The 17,560-nt window shown below is 45.4% G+C and overlaps 1 protein-coding gene across 1 annotated transcript in view; it reads left to right on the top strand.

Moving 5' to 3' along the window:
• b4galnt4a (beta-1,4-N-acetyl-galactosaminyl transferase 4a) overlaps window positions 1-17,560 on the top strand; it is a 102,759-nt gene that overhangs the window by 74,516 nt on the left and 10,683 nt on the right. The window contains exon 8 of the mRNA XM_076138783.1: window positions 10,117-10,195. Coding sequence (XP_075994898.1) covers window positions 10,117-10,195 — 79 coding nt within the window. The remainder of the gene's footprint in view (window positions 1-10,116; window positions 10,196-17,560) is intronic.

Genomic DNA, 17,560 nt, shown 5'->3' with positions numbered 1-17,560 from the left:
AAGTACCTGTGACAAACCGCACACATTTCCCTCACGCCACTGAAGTAACAGCAAAAAAAATGAGCCCGAAAACAGTGAGTAGAGCAAATCTTGACACCTCTGAAGAAGCTTCTGTTGGGTCCGGTCTGTTCTTCGGACTCTTCCCGGTGCTGTGTGTCATAAATCAATGTGTAATTCTCTGTTTTAAGTGCTCTTGTGTCCACTTGCGTCTGCGCTCCAGCCTCTTATGCGGCGTAATTGCCTCAAAAGGCTTTTAGTACACACATGACAGAGGACATTGTCAAGTAGCTACTGGATGGTGGAGAGCGTGTGTGTCCCATTGTGTTTGCGTGTGAGTGTGCTTGTTGTGAATTAACACCTAAAGCGCGTTCTCATAAGCAAGACGTCTCTCTCTCTGTCTCTCTCAATGTAAGATGAGAACATATTAGCCTGTCCGCTCCTCTCTGCCCCCTCATCTCTCCTAATCGCTCGGAGGCTCTTGCATAAACGAGCCTTTAACGCGCTGATCTGAGGAGGCCAGCTTGCTCTTAAGTCATCTCAGTGCCGATATGTTTATGCAACAACGGTCGAGATGCTCTTGTTTCCTCTGGGAGTTTTGCATTTGCTTGAGTGGATGAAGCAAAAGCTATTGAGTGCCGCCTTAAATTATTCACTGCCCCTGGTGTTTCTAGCGAAGGTTACATTATTTTTGCAGTTATGTGAGCAGCCATTGAAGAATAACACCCGAAAAAAAGTTTTAATGCCGAATTTCTGCTTAAAGCAATGGGTGGATAAAGCAAAATACCATAGCTGCTGTTTGAGTGCAGGCTTAATGGTGCAGATGCAGATTAACCATTCACCCCTGCACATGTGGCGTTCAAATGTCATAAATCGTAAAGTGGAATTGTGTTCAGTACCGAAAATCTGGTCTAGGAATACAACAACTCCTGTGTTGTATCACAGTAGATGTAATGTTCTATTCTGAGTTCTCGTCCCTCTTTTCTCTCTATTCGGCCCATCCGGTCCCCGTTTCCCTCTCAGTCCTTGTCCCTTCTAGCTCTGCAGTTGCTAAGGGAGGCTGTAGGGTCACATCCTGCTTCAGTGGTACTTTCCTTCTACCTGCCAGCACCTGCCAGTCTCAGTGGTAGGGTGTAAAAGCGTTGGAGGTTTAATATTAAAGTTAATGTTACCTTTTCCTACTCGCCGTCCCTCTACACGGGCGACACCGCCGACCGCGCAGCAGTCACCCGTGCAGTGAGAAGGACGAGAACGACTGCAGGGTTCCCTTTGCCGCAACCAAGGAATAGTTATGGGCAATAATTTTGTCCTTACACCCCGGTGCACCCCTAGCTTACTTTAAAAACACTACTTTTGTTGTTTTAGTTTGAATGTATCGGCTTAATGCTTGCGATCAAATTCAAAATCTCCCCTTTGTTTAAAGCTCCAGTCCTCAAACGTCTTTAGATCTGTTTCAATTTTCTGTTTTATATGTTAACAATTCTGTAGGTCAGTAACACCTTTGCTCCACATCGGGTCATCCTGTCTCCCCTGATGTGTAAAGTTCTTTCTGCCGGCTTGTAGAATTTGGATTGAAGGAGGGTAGAGATGGATTGGAGGGTTTGACACTATTGCATACCAAAGTGAATCTCTATCTCTATGTGTTTATATATTTGTATATGTGTTAATATATGCCAGGTATATTTCTATCTTGTGTGTGTTCTCTCTGTCACCCTTGCAACATCCAGGCCTCACACACACACATTATTCTCAATCCAATTAGAGCAGATTTAAACGCTGTGCAATCATAAATGGTGTTTTTCACAAAGTGTGTAATAGAATAGAAGTGTGCAAATTAAGAGTGCTGAGCGTCCTGATGGGATTCTCTAAAATGAAAAATTCATCATCATGTGTCAAACAATGTCTAGTTTGGGAATTTGAAATGTGTGTAAACCAGTTCAAATAAGCAAATGATGAAGAAAATTTGGAATGAATGAGGTGTTTCTAATTGGAAACCCGCTGACAAAATGAGTTGTGATTATACATGAAGCTCTCGACAGCATGGCAATCCTGTGAAGTTTGGCCGTGTCCCAAAAGCTCTCCAATTAAGAATAAAATGAGCCGCTACCCCCTGCGCTCTCTGAAGCTACGACTTTTAAGCGCCTTTCCCATCTCACTCTGCACCCGAGCATCAACTCAAATCTGTGACTCACACTGTTTTGATCTTGTGGGATGTCAAATATATTTTTTTAATACATCCGCCTCGTATAAGCTCAGTGACAGATGCACATCAGAAAACAGCTTGCACAGTTTAGGTGCCACTATTTCTGCTCATTAGCATATCGGACTCCAAACAGGATCAAACGTGACGGAGCCCAGCACAGCTGAGGAAGAAGAGGACCGGTGCGGAGCAGAATCTGTCGCTTCAAGTGATTTTTTTCTTTTGTGTCTTGGTTCATTGGAGCTGTGCAGCCTATCACACTAGAGTGGACTGAACAGTGACTAATGGCTGCTGCAGGCTTGGATCATATTGTCAGGGAGTGAAACATAGTGCTGGTGAGAGGTGAGCGCTGGGTCTCTACATGTTGCAATCAAAGGGAACCAACAACAAACGGGACACATTCACACACACACACACACACACACACACACACACACACATAGAGTAAGTAGTTCATACACACAGGGTAATGCACCTGTGTTAGCACTCCCTCTGTGATTAGATGGTGCTGTGGATTAAAGGTGCTCAGTTTATCTCATCAGCTCCATATTCTCTCTCTCCCTCTCATTCGCTCTCTCTCTCTTTTTATGGCCTCCTCCCATTGTCTCCCAGAGCAAGATAATCATAGCAATTACATTTGAGAGAGTGAATTTAAGTCTGCAGTAGTGTAAGCACTTTCTGGATTTGTGTTGGGCGCAGTGTGTGTGTGTCTGTCTGTGTGTATGTGTGTAATCTGAGCGGCAGAGCAAAAAGCCAAGCATGGGTGACAGCAGGGTAGGGATGTGTGCCATGAGGAGCTTGGATAGAAACACCAAAAACGTCCCTTATTCTCCACCAATGGCAGGAGGTCTTCCCGTTGCCATGGTGCGCGATATTCCACCCCAGGTGGCAATTTAAATAGATGGGATTGACAGTAAAATTGAAGGCTCGCACCTGCTGGGGAGAGGCGGTAGTTCTCCATACCACCTGGCTGTGACCACCTGGAGGTAATGGTAATGACTCATACAGTTTCATGTGTGTGTGTGTGTTTGTTTGTGTGTGTGTGAAAGAGAAAGCGAGAGTTCACGTTTCTAAATACAAGTTCACCCCAGCAAACACAAACCTACCAAATGTTGCAGGAAACTTCACACTGCAGACTTCGCAGGGCTGTTACACTAACACTGCCGCCCACTCACTCACTCACTCTGACCTGTCTGTCTCTCTCATTGTCTCAGTCTGTCTCTTAGCTTCCTTCATTTATTAATTTCCTCCTCTCCTTCTCTCATCTCAGCTTTTGTTTTCATCTCATTTAAATCAGTTTTATCTACAGCATAAACATACAAGAATGGAGTGATTTGTCGTTGCGTTGTCATGGTAACATCAGTGAGGTTGAATGTCCCCAACAGAAAGTGAATTTGAGACGTCCCACTACTCAAATGAAGCGCCGTCGTGTCCCTCCTGCTGTCTTTTGTGATTACATTAGAGTGGTGATCATATATCCTCTGCTCCCACCTGTGATCTGATACCTTGGAGGCGCTGTCATGACAACTCGATGAGTGACAGTGAATTTGTAATATGAAGAACCCAGATGACCCTGTCGGCGTCATCAGCACTCTGACGCAAGCCGGGGCCGTGTCCACAACGCCAGCCAGACTGACATTTGCCAAAATTCCATAAACTGAGCCGTGCTGCAGTCTCAGTATGAGTTAGTTTGATGACGTATTTCAGATTCTCACCCAAACTGCGCCAGTGGTAGAAAAATAATTGCTAAAGAAGATTGGAAGGAGTGTTGTCAGAGTTGGAAAAACGTGTCGTTACGCAAAACGAAAAGCCAATTAAAGTGAAGTCGCACTGTCTGGTGCGTCGGCGTTTTGAATTCCCACGTGTGTGTGTGTGTGTGTTAGCTTGGTGTGAGGTGGACTTTTCGGCTTTAGGTGTGTTTTGAAATGAGAAATGGCTGCCGGTGACCTTTGAGCAGCGGCGGTGCATGTTGGGGGAGGACGGAGATTCCAAGATTACCCGAGAAGCTGCGGCTGGCATTTTAAAGAAGGAACTTTCCACAAAGTGTAGGAAATGACATTTGTGCACAATCCTCCACTGAGACACGTGGGCGCTGTGTCTTAGTGTGTGTGTGTGTGTGTCTGGCAGTTAGGTTGCTTCCTTCCCTTTCGGATGCTGAGCTGCTTCCATTTGTTTCCTACACACATGATTGAACAGTATCACGCTGTGGCTGCAAGAGAGAGAGAGAGAGGTAACGGTGCCTTTTCCCAGCAACAATGAGGGAAACCTGGTGAAGAAAGAGCGCTTATTTCACCGTGGGATCTCTCAGTATCTATAATTGAATCACTTAAGCTGTTCTAGCCATTAGCTGGCAAAGAGACTCCAGCATTTAGAGAAACGAAAGTATAGTACTAGTGCCCGTTACATCCCGGGAATACTGATAGTGTGAGGAGACGGGATGAGTACAGTTTCCACTTCTCATTGTCTTATCTGCGTGTGTACCTGCATGTCTGGACACGATGGGTGTGTGCTAGTGTTTGACTATGAGTGCAAATCGTCTCGCGGCCCTTTTTCCACTCTAGGTAATTGGTCGGTACACTGTCACAGCTGAATTAGAATGAAGCTGTTTGCCAGCGAGCAGCAATGATTTCTCCGTCCCGCTTTCTTCCCTCAGGCCTTCGCTCGGCCCGTCTGTTACTATGAGTGATGGGATCCTGCTGAGATACCAAAATCTATGTTTGAGTGGGTGCGCGCGTGTTTGTGTTGAGTAGCGACATATGCTTGATCAGGATGTCTCTCGGACATGGATGCGCATATCTGGACCTGCAAAATATTGTTGACGTAATTGTCGCTAATGAACGATTGCGGCCAAACCTCAGGCCAGGACCCGGTGCTGTCCAGATGTGATTAGAGACGGTAATGATCACAGGCGGGCGGTTTAATCAGTGGAAACGCACAAACAGCATCCTGAGCAGCTGCTGCAACACAAACAGATATGTTGAAAAGTGATACAGGGACTACCGCCATTTGTCATAACGACAACAGAGGAGATCACTGAGGAGATCAGTGGTGATGCACAGATCTCACACACATCCCTTCTTCCCTTCTCTATCCTCTGTCGCATGTGCTGGGCGTTGTGTTATTCGACCTTGACATGATGTAAAAATTGTCTCTGTTTTTGGCGCAATGACAGGAGCAGATGTTCGTCGGCGTAGCTCCCATAAGCAATAAGAGAAAGAGAGAGAGAGAGAGAGACGGAAAGAAAGGGTGCAAAGCAGGGAAACAGGTGAAGCGGCGTGAGTGCAAAATCAAATTGAGGAAAGGATGACGAGAGGGTACACACGTGCAAACAACAGCGTCGAAGATGAGCGATGGCGCAACGATGTGTTAGATAATTACAGGTGGGGGATCGGAGGAGAGGCAGCGTGAGAGACGAGAGCAGGGGATGAAGTGGAGGAGGACAGGATGAAGGAGTGGGGGGGAGGGGGGGGCTGAGAAAAGAGAGGATTTATTGAGGCTGCTAGGAAGAGCAGCGTGATAGCTCTCTGATGGATTAGAGGGACGCATGAGGAATGGAGAGAGAGAGAGAGAGACAGAAAGAAAGAGAGTAAGTGAGAGAGGGAGAGAGAAATAGAGAAAGAAAGAAAGAGAGTGAGAGAGAGAGAGAGAAAAAGAAAGAGAGAGTTTGTGCGTCTCCTCGGGGCAGCTCTAAACACTGCTATCATTAATGTAGTTGAGAGGAGAGCACTCGCCTGGCGCCCTCCTTTATTTAAACACCACCTGTGGGTGTTGGAGAGAGGGGGAGAGAGAGGGAGAGGGATGGTGGGGTGTCAATCAGATAGCATTAACGAGAAACGGAGTTAGAGAAGAGATACACGGGGGGAGTGAGTGGAATCAGGGGGAAGTGCTGCAGCCAGGCAGATAGGAAGGTGTGTGTGTGTGTGTGTGTGTGTGTGTGTGTGTGGGAGAACAAAGGAGATGAATGAAATGTGTTCCTGCTACCTCAACAATGCTTTGTTTAATTCTACCTTGCACAAGATATCATAACATATTTTTGACTAACTTGATCTAATAAGGACTAAAAAGCTTCATGTTACGCTAGCTTCCTATGGCTAATTAGCATAGCCTAGCCACTGCGCTAAAATGACCTGTTGACTCAGCAACACTGACTGAGCAGCCGAGCGAATCTCTCACTTGTTCGCATATTTACTGTCATTTGGTATATTTTCATAATGTTTTTGTCCTCTAATGTTTAACCACTTAATGAGAGGGGACACGTCCACACAAGTAGAAAAGACACATTCTGCTAATCGTGGCTACGGTGAAGCTACAGACACGTACTTGAAGCGAATTGATTTACTGTCGGAAAGACGAATATCCTTCACAGTATGACTGTGTGTGTGTGTGTGCGTGTGTGTGAAGCTTTTGATGTGCTTCTTTGGACACGGATGCAATATTTGCTACGCTGCTCTTAAAAAGCCTTTCACACCAAAAGCCACGATGCTTCCCTTGGAAAATTAGTATTTCATACTCCTGGAGACTCTGTCGACATATCCAAACATTGTTAAGCTGTCATGTCTCTCTCTCTCCCTCTCTCTCTCTCTCTCTCGATCCGTTCAGCCCATTGACAGGAAACGAGAGACAAAGACTCCAATTACTCAAGCAATTAGCGTCATGTCCCGCGTCCTCTCCTCATTCTCTGAGTCTCACGCTAATAGCCATTCTTCCTCTCTGTTCCACCTCTCATTTGCCCTTCGACGGCTCTTTTATGTTATTCTCTGTTTCGGCATCTCAGCAATATTCTCTGTAATGTATTTTTTCCTTTCAGGATCCAGATACAGAGAGCCGCCGTAATGTAATGTCCCCTTTGCTTCCGTTCATTCCGCTACTTAGCGTTCCGCCTTTATCTTTCCCTTCAGCTGGTCGCTCCATCTCTTCATCTCTCTCCGCTGAACCAGCCTCATCATCCATCACATGGGGGCTGGTGTAGCTATTGCACACACACACATACACACTCACTCTTGTGTTTCCCTCTCTCTATTAGACATTTCTCTCAGCTGTGATTACAGATGATTCCTTAATAAAGCTCATCACAGCCATTTGTTTTTTTTAACTCCATTGTCCCAGTTTTTATCTCATCTCTCTTTTCTCTCTCTGCTGCGTCTTACTTCCCCGCTCACGCACTCAGAAAAGCAAAGTAAGAAAAGCTTCCAGATGACAGGTCAATCTGTGAAAACTCCCACAAAACTCCACAGTTGGATCTCCGGCTGATTCTGGCGGCAGACCGCATCCTCTCAGATCTGACATTAGATTATGCCCCAGATAGAGACGCAAAATAGGCAGAAATAGATAGAATCAGGAAATTTAAAAGACGGTTAGACTAACGGCCCCTGAAAACATCTCCAGCCCCCTGTTTAGGGACACTCTGGGTCAGATGTACGTACGTGAAACTCCCAGCTCCAATTGAACATGTAATTTACGAAGGTTGAGGCCAATTACGCAATCATCAAACGGGTCCGCCTACTAATTGCATTTGCCGTGTGAATGTGACTTTAAAGGGTGCAGTTGAATGGTGGAAGGCATGTGGGAGGCAGTGGCTCACTGGGTAGTGCTTCCGCTTGGGAACTGGAGGGTCGCCGGTTTGAGGCCCTGCCGAGGTGCCCCTGAGCAAGGCACCAAACCCTCAATTGCTCCCCCCTCTGCGAAGGGTGGTAATGTAATGTAAGTCGCTTTGGATAAAAGCGTCTGCCAAATGATCGTAATGTATGGAATCTGTCCAACATAGATCCCTCAACAAGCTAGGAAAATTGAAAAAAAAGATAAAAGCTGAAATAGAAATACTTTTTATATCAACTGCTAAAAACTGGAGTTGGGTGTCTATCGCTCATAAACTCAATGCATCAAGATTCAACAGAACTACTGAGGAAATATAAAAAAGATGGTGTGACATAAAAAAGGCAAAAGGAAAGAAAAGGTTTTATGTAATAAATCCCAAGCCACTGTAGCTGGTGGCCTCCGGTTTAGTTCTTTGAATGTCTTGGATGTGGGGAAATTGATTTATAGTAATCATTTTTTATGCAATACACATCTTGCACTGTATCTTACTCAGCAAGTAGAACTTTCTGCTCACCGTTCATCCAGTCTAAATGTTTCTGATGACTTGATTTCCCCACAGGGTTCATTAAGGTTTCCTCTGATATAATGAGGATTTTGGCTGCTGTAAGTTTTATCCCAGTCGGATGCAAATTGAGCCTCATACATCGGGTCTGGCCCGGTATCTGACACTGGAATGAACGGTGCGTTTGAGTCTTTTGGAAAAGGGCAAACTGGGATTCCAGCAGCTGAAAGTGGCACTTAAGTTCTACGAGTGCCATTTCAGCAGAGAGATGTTCCCTATTCATGAGCGAGTGACCTTAGCGCTCCGTCGCTGCTCCCCTGCACCTGCCGTGATTTATTGGATACAGCAGGCTGGGCATCTAGATGATGCAGAGGCGTTTGAGCACAGGGCAACATGACCGCTCCCCTTCAGCCTTCACTCTTCCCTCTCAACTTGCCCGCTCACACACAGGAATACACAGCAAGTCCCATCTTAAACCATACCGTAGGCACTTTAAGCTTTGCAGCCACCCTGAGCTTTCTTTCTGCAACAGAGATGACATCGTGCAACAACATTCTTGCTGCTCACTTGAAATTTCGCCTGATTTCTTTTCATCTTCTCGCGGGATCGTTTTCAGGTCACCGCATGCCGTTCTCGCTGAGTTCATCAAAGAAGGTTGAGCTGACTGCGATGTTTGTTTCAGGAGAGGAGACGGCAAAGTAAAAGGGCAACATCACAGAGTAAAGGAGCAGCGCAAAGGAACAGAAAATAGAAACCATAGTCTCTTGGTTCGGTGAATCAAAGCAACTCTATAGAAAGGACGCACATAAATTCAAAGTTCACTTTCCTAAGTATCTAACAAATTGCTATGCTTCAGTAAAGTGATATACCGGCCTCTTGTTTATCCCAGAAACCATTTCAGCAGCAGAGCCTGACTGTGTATAAAGCACAGGGCTGTATCACTGATATAGTAACAGTCCACCCCCCCATTGACACACACCAAGGGGCAAAATATTAAAACACCTCAGTGTAATGGAATGTAGAGTTCATTTAACAGGCGTCTGACACCGTGGACACACAGACATTTAGACCCTTACAGAGGAGGCATTCATTACAGGTGTACTGCAGATGTGTACTGTACACACACACACACACAAATATACAACTGTGTGTAGAAGTTGCGTACAACCCTGAGCGTGCACCCGTGTGTGTGTGTTGAGGCCTAATGATGTGTGGAGCAGAGTGTTTTTCGGTATCTCTCATTCAGCAGTAGATGCTGGCCTATTATTTTGGATGCAATTTCAATTGGAACAAAGTGTCTGTATGTGTGTGTGTGTGTCTGTAGCTGTACTTTGTCTAAGCATACAATTTGAAAAGTTGTTTTCTATGGAGTATATTTTTTGTTTTGTTCACAAACCGGGGCGATGGTATCCTGGCTCCTGAGCCGTATTGCCTGTAGTGCAGTGATATTGGATTCCAGGCTGATTATGCTGGTTCTGCTGGAGCCCAATTCAGGATTGTGTTGTGAGTGTTTTGGGCTGTTTAGTGCTTTTTAAGTGAATCTGTTTACCTTAGCCCCATCGCGGTATCATTAAACCCATGTAAGCCATGTTTCTGTGACACGCAGAGGCTCTCAGGCACATTTCTGTTGGGTCCCCACACAATCACAGCAGCAATGTGGCTTCATAAGTGATAAAGAGACTTTTTTATGTGGATCCTGAGGTGAAACACAACAGAGGCTCATTTTTTATTATTATTTTCCTCATGCTTATTGTGAAAACCGTAACAATCTCCCTCTCTCCCTCTCCCTCTCCCTCTCCCTCTCCCTCTCCCTCTTCCTCAGCCTGATCTCATCCAGGCGATATTACTTTGAGATCCTTCACAAGCAGGATGACAAGGGCTCAGATCACGTGGAGGTTGGGGTAAGTGGACCTGTCCAAACATGTCACATCACATATACCCCTCCCCCCTGCCCCCCACGCACACACAGGGAAGAAAAATTGTACCATGGGCGTGGGAGTGTGTGAGTTGTCGCCTCTTCTCACCAGCCTCTGCTGCATGTGGTGTTTTCCTCTTTTTCCACGGACTCGCCTGGTCAGAATCAGACCCAGTAAATGGCGTCCTTGTTGTCTCGCTGGCTTTCCTGTCCTGCGTCCTTCACCCATTTTTCACTGTTCGTGTTTCCATTGCCTCATCCGTCATCAGTCAACACAACTGCATGTGTGTGCTAGAGAGGCAGAAATGGATGCTGCGTTGGAGTAAAGGCTCACCCACGGCTTTATAAGGCATCTAACAGATTATAAAAAGGGAAACAGAGGACGTGGATGTATCCTTGAGACACATTTGAAGGCCGAGAAAAGCCTGAGGGGAAAAGTGGGGACATCAGGCCGTTTTGTTTGTGTGTGTGTGTGTGTGTGTGTGTGTGTGTGTGTGTGTGTGTGTGTGTGTGTTTGAGTGTTTGTGTTGTTTTAATTCTCAACTTTCCTGGCTTCATTAACCCTGGGACTCATTTTGGTTTATGGCGTGTATACTATATGTCACGCCTTTATGCTCCCCACCGTACTTGCTGCCTTTCCTCTTTGTTCCGCTCCTCTTCACCTCAAATGTGCCATTTCCTCTCTCATTTGCTTATACCTTGGCGTCTCCCCGCGCACCACTCCTCTGTCAGTAGCTGCGTTGCGGCACCCCGGGCAAACTCCGACAAACGCACGGCTTAATTTGTAGATGAGGTTTCAAACCGGGAGCCCACGCACCCCGTGTGAGCCTCGACTTTGAGTGGGAGGGCAGATGATAAAAGGAGAGATCACTCCCGCGTTTATGGAGTGCATTTCTGAACATCAGCATCATCATCATCATCATGACCATTACCATCAGCCCAGCAGCAGCAGCAGCGGCAGTTATTCTCTCCTTGCTGGTGTCATTTCTGCACCTTCAAAGCTTCATGTTCCATCATATTTTTCCTCCTCTTTCTCTGTCTATCTTTGTCCCTGGCGAACTTCTCTCTTTCTCAGCGCCTCTGGCTACCTCCACCCACATTTCTTCCCATTACTTCTTGATATTTTTTCCCTTTATGTACTTACCTGTTCTGTCATCCTTTTAGTTTTTCCCCCCACAAGCCATTTATCACCTCACCGCTCTTTACATCGGCTACATTTTACACTCCCGCTCGCTCGCCTCTCTTCTTTCTCTGTTATCTGCATTTTCCCAGTCCCCAACCCTCAGTCTATTTAGTGTTCTTCCAGCTCAGGTGTGCTGCCTCGGGGTGCCATTGTTTTTAGAGAGGAGTTGACAAGGGGATATGAGGAGCTGGGGAATATCACATGAGAATCTGATCTGAACACGAGGTGAGATGAAGGTAGAAAGAAACAGAAACAGAAACAGAAACAGAAACAGAAGCAGGCCTGCGTCCCCGTGCTTCTAGTTTGGGAACAGTAAATGATCTGCTTCTGCGATTGAGTGCAGACTTTTCTCAGAGGCTGGATGTAAATGTTAAGTTAGTGTCAGAAAATCCCAAATGCTGAGCTGTCATTGCGGGTGTGGCGCCGTTGGTGTCGGTATGTAATGAATATTCTGCTGATGACACGTTCGCTGTGACTCATACATTACTGCTGATGACAGTCGGCTATGTGTCCTCGCCTGGGACACACCCCACAGCTTTACCATGGCAACCACAGAATCATACCATAAATATACAGCCCGACTGTGCATAGAGTTTAAATCTGCCACATTCGGATTAGTATCTGAGTTGAGATTGGACGTTTTTGAAGAAATACTGGAGGTAAAACTGTCTGACCTGATCCACTCTTCCTCCATCCATGCCTCACCTACAAAATCTGGTGTAAATCTCAGCATTACTGATTGAGAGATCCTGCAAACACTGATGGAAACTTCTTTTGTCATATTGAGAAACCGCCCTGCTCTAACTGTAACTATTGCTGTTACATCCCCGCCGTTATAGTGATCTTCAAATTAACGCGATGTTTAAATCCTCCTCAGGCAGGGTTAATTAGGTACAGGATTAGCTTGGATGATCGTGCCTACGTGCTCGCCCACCAGGCATCATGATGTAATTAAAGTAAGGATTTCTTCATATACTAAATTGTTTGGAGAAATACATATGCATCACCGCATCGGTTATTCTGGTTGTTATTGATCGGTCGTGCCTCCACCCTGTGCACGTTTTGGCTTCCCAGTGAGCCTTCGCTTTGTCAGGGGAAATGAATGCAGTGAGTATTGAAGTCGGCAGTTCGCGAGGGAATTGGTTACTTTAAATTGGAGAGGGAATAAATAGAGAAATGCTCATAAATAACAACGGCGGTCGATAATCATTAATGTTTATCACCCTCGACTCAAAGGGTCCTGCTCTTTTAATCATCGGATGGACAGAGTGACCAAAGGGAAGGGAGGAAGAGGAGGAGGCAGGGAGGAGGAAGAGATGTAGGACTGCAAAGTCACCCAGCGAAACGTGACTGACTCATTGTGTGTTTTTAGGAGAATCAAGGTCATGTGGAGATCCATCCCCATCCTCTCTCTCTCTCTCTCTCTCATGCTCTCTACCTCCCTCCTCCTCCTCCTTTCTCTCCCCTCCCAGCTGCACGAGGCCATCAAAGTTGGTTTGTACTAGGAGAAACAATTTAATGAAGCGTATAAAAGTCATGCAGCATATCAAGATTTGTGTGTGTGTGTGTGTGTGTGTGTGTGTGTGTGTGTGTGTGTGTGTGTGTGTGTGTGTGTGTACACTGTCCTTATTAAGGCTCCGCTGTGTGATTTAAAAGCAGAATACATTTCACACCTTGACAAAAATAGCAGATTTACAGTGATTGGCCCACAACAGCATAAGCCCAGAGCTCAAATAAATCTGCAGAAACTTGGCGCTGGTTCGTTAAAGAGCAGATAGTGCAGATTCACAGCCTCCTTCCTCCTAATTCATCGACATTCCGTGATGCCGTGGTCAAAGGTGGGTGAAATGTGTTTGGACGGGGAGTAAATATCCCATTATGAACGTTACCTTTTGAGGGGAAGAAAAGAAGAAGCGTGTCCTCTCTCTGCACTTCCTGTCGTGGGAATGTATGAGGGCGGGATGAGTTGTGCTCCACGGCAGCGTTCTGAGATAGAGGCCAAAGTCTTTCTCTCGACTCACCTGCGATCCATCACGGAGTTTGATACTTCTTCACCATACATCGAAGAGTTAGGAGGCTCTTCTTCATGTTCCATACTGCAATATTCTAGGTATATCTGTGGAAATGTAATGGGATACATGTATGATGAAGCTTTGTGTTCAGTCAGTCAGTGACATCATTCATCTTGTCAAATCATAGGAGAGTTTTTTTTTCAATCTATTTTTTAAAAAGTACACACGGACACACAGATGGAGGAATTTGTGTGGAAAACATGACAAATGTTTGAATGATAAAGTGGAAGTGGAACGCTTGAAATAAAGTTAGACTCCATTCTGTTCCTACTTTCCTCCGCTTAATAAGTAGGTGAACCAAAAATCAGTAGTGAAAGTTTGAGGTCCTTTAGCTTGTGGCTCTGGTCCTTTGTTCCAACCGTTTTAAATAGACACAGTTTCAGTGGTCTTCAGTATCATACATGTTGAAGAGCCTAACTAAGCAGAAGTAAATTCAGCGTTTCTTCAACCAGGGTTTCTCCTGTGGCTCCGCCCCCTGGTCTTTACTCTTTGTTCGATAAACTTCAATTAACTCCACACTCATTTGAAAGTGATTGGTCTAATACGTGAGATGATAGGCGATGCAGTGACCGCCTGTGACATTAAGTTTCCTAAATGCCATCTGGGTCTGCTTCAGTGAAGCGCAGGACGCCTCAGCTGAAGGCCTAATGGAAAACACCTCTCGCCTGCCATAGGACGGGGAAAAATAAAGAAGGCGCAGGTCATTAAATGGTGCGAGTACGGGATGGAGAGAGCGAGAGAAAGGAAAGAAGAAAGACACGCCTTAATTAGTTATGGCAAGTTTATGGAGAGGCAGACGTGTGGGATTCTTTAAAGCTGCCGTTTAATGGGCTTCTTTTATCGCTCCTGCCAGGCCGACTCTCAAACTGCCCACCAGCTCATACACAACACACACAAACCTATACACACACACACACACACACACACACACACACACACACAGCCATCTACCCCCTCTAGACCCCGTGTGTGCTCAACCCGAGCGCAACCATATGCACACACACCCACACACCTCTCAACATCTGTCTCACACCTCTGCTCGGTATAAATCAGTTTGGGCTGTGTGACCCGGAGCCGGCGATTAAACTATATTGTGTGTGTCGTTTTACTCGAAATAATTCAACCCGTGGCGCTGTATTTTATTTATTTATTTTTACAACACCAACATCCTTTGAGATTGACACAAGTTCAGCAACTCTCAGACCAGATGGAGTCCAACTTCCTGAACCCTTTCTACTTCCTCGCTTTGCATTATTTTTTATGCTTTTCTCCTTCTGGACCTTCATTTCGCACTCGCTTTGAAGCCTTATTGTGCTGTGTGTACACAATAAAGCCAATTTGGCCTGGGGCTGTCGTTTCTGTGGAAATAATTTGTTGGTTGGTTGGTTGGTTTGTTTGTCAGCAGCTTGAATTACCCAGTGTGTTTGTGGGATTCAAACTAAACATGGATGAGGCTCAGCCGAGGGAATCTTCCCCGGGTAAGAGCCAGGAGTTTATTAGATGATGTACTAACATTGAGAAATCGGATGATATTCGATATTTCATCATAAGTAATACACCAAACTCAGTATCATTCCATGGTAGACAATCAATAACTGCTGTTTCTCATAATAAACAAGACAAATTTCCCCCTGGCTTCATTAGAGTAGAAACGCGGGCGTTGACCTTACAATCTGCTACAATTGAAATCTAATTGACCCTCTAGGGGGCAGCATCACTGCCAGTCTGATACACACTCTCACAACGCAGTCATCATCCAAACCATCTTGTCAAACACAGCTGATGTCATTGTGGAAGCCACTGGGGGCGCCTGGAGGGACATGGAGCACGAGCTGAGCTGAGCTGACGTTCATGTGCAGTATTTCATCATCTGGCTTCTCGATCGCTTTGCAGGACATTGCAAATTTGATCAAACACATCATTTGGTCTGATTGGTTTCACACTGTATTAAAGGAAGTGGCGAAAACAAACTGAAACTATAGGAAAGGTTTGGTTGGTGCGCACATGCCAAACCAGATCAGTAGGAGATCCTAGATGTTGGACTTGTAGTAATTTCTTCTCTTTCTCTGTTTTCATGTTAGTTTGACTATCATATCATTTTAACTGTCATGTTGTATTTCAGTTGATGTAATTGGCAGCCGTCTCGTTGTTAAGCACATTCAGGTCATGTTTAATGTGTCAGGTTGCATTCTGCTAATGCCTTTTATCAGTGGATGTGTTTTTTATCTGCCGGTGGCTATGTTGGCGCGAACATATTTAAGCAATTTTTACACATGCTGTCAGGGCTGTCAGGCTGGCTTTGTCATCTCTCTCCCTTCAGTTTGTAGCTGCAGGATTTTAATTTGGGTCAGGGTGGTTGTTGTGTGTTGCGTGTTATGTGTTGTGTGTGTTTTTTCACAGCACGCATTAGGTTGAGTTGAGTTAAAGATGGAATGTGGCTGCAGAACAAACCCAAGGAAGCGTTCTGTCATGTAAGATTTACTTTAGCAGCATCCAGCCAGAGTGTAACTCTAACTATCGCTCGCCAGTAATTGCTGTGGGTATCAAGCTCATTCGTCTCTTTGTCTGGTCTGAGAGGCTTTGGCTCATGTTTAATTCAGCAAAGAATAGAATCGAACAAATGTCTGTGTATCCACCTCCTCGTCTCGCTTTGATATTGTCCCTTCATCCCCGAGCGAGACGTGATATGACATGAAAAATAAGCCGGTGTTTTCATGTCAGCGCGACACGGAATGGAGGATGTCATTCATCTGGGTATGATTGGTTTTATTTTGTTGTCAGCTGAAACAAGAGCATAATCAGTCAGGAGGTTTTGTGTCCTGATTTCCACGCTGTAGTCTTTGGTTGGGTTTCTTGCGCAGTCATCTTTCATGAAGCTTGTGCAACTGTATCCGCAAAGCGTCAGAAGCACCAACAGTCTCTCACCGTCCTCCGCCTGTCAGGAGTCTCTCACACACCACACAGGAGCTCATAACACACTGCCACACTCACAATCCACCAAAACTGTCATAACGTTTCTTGCATCCCTTCAATCTATGAATAGAACTGCAGCTTATACTTTCACACATGAGTCAGCATTTAGATAAATACATATTTATTGAAAATTCAGTGATCATTTGTGAATCCATTTCCTAGTGACTTCAATCAAACTGATGACGGGTTAAGAAAATTCTAGATAAAACAAGTATAACACAAAAATCAAAACTTTAAAATTGTAAATTGCAGCATTTTCCTCACACTTTCCTGGGAACACGCATGCTTTGGTTGGCTTACACTATTATCTCATACCTGTCATGGATCCACGTATAAGCAAGCAAGTTTGAGACCTATTTTGGGTTTCTAAAGCGTATCTAGATGAATATAGGTTAGGATGTACTCCACTACAGCTACTCGCGACACATCCTCTCATTTTGCAGTTAACTGTCACTTTGTGTCTTTGACTTGGTGACTGTGGGACTTAATTCTTGCCTTGTTAGCCACTTGTCACCCACAGTGAAGTCATCATTTATATTAGAGCCGTCGTCTGGCAACAGCAACACAAACAGGTCTCTCTGAACATTTCTATTGTGTTTTTTTTTTTCCTTTCTTTCACACTGAAGAGGTGGATGGATTTATGAGCGGCAACTGAAAGGACTTCTGCGCTGTTTTCAATCCGTCACTCCCGTCTGTGGCTGTCAGAGGCTGCTTTGGCACTTAGTGGACTTACTGTGAACTTTACAGCTGCCACGTTCTGCGGATATTGATCATCTTGTGGATTTGAGAAAGATTTTTTTACTATTGTGGAGGAGAGAAAAATAGCATTACGTGTTCGTCTCGACAAGGGTCTCAGCTCGAAGGCCGCGTCTTTTCAGGATTAGGAAGATTTCTATCTCACAGGCACAGTGGAGGATCTCATTTGCTGCAGACATACTCCTCCTCTGTCCTCGGTGTCTATGTCTCTCTCTTTCTCACTCTCTCTTTCCCTTTTTGTGTCTCTGTCCTCTGGCCTTCTTCTTGTTTTGTAGCCCCCCTCCCCCTCCTCCTCCTCCTCCTCCAGGTGGCGGCCAGGCTTGTTAACATCTGTCTCGCTCTGCTGTCCACTACACGGCGGACACAT

Source organism: Genypterus blacodes, unplaced genomic scaffold (genome assembly GCF_046128005.1).
Source record: "Genypterus blacodes isolate CSIRO-AG114 ecotype Tasmania unplaced genomic scaffold, CSIRO-AGI_Gbla_v1 ptg000015l_1, whole genome shotgun sequence".
Classification (NCBI taxonomy): domain Eukaryota; kingdom Metazoa; phylum Chordata; class Actinopteri; order Ophidiiformes; family Ophidiidae; genus Genypterus; species Genypterus blacodes.
The sequence above is the reverse complement of the archived record's forward strand: the minus strand, read 5'-3'. Positions and strand labels throughout refer to the sequence as shown.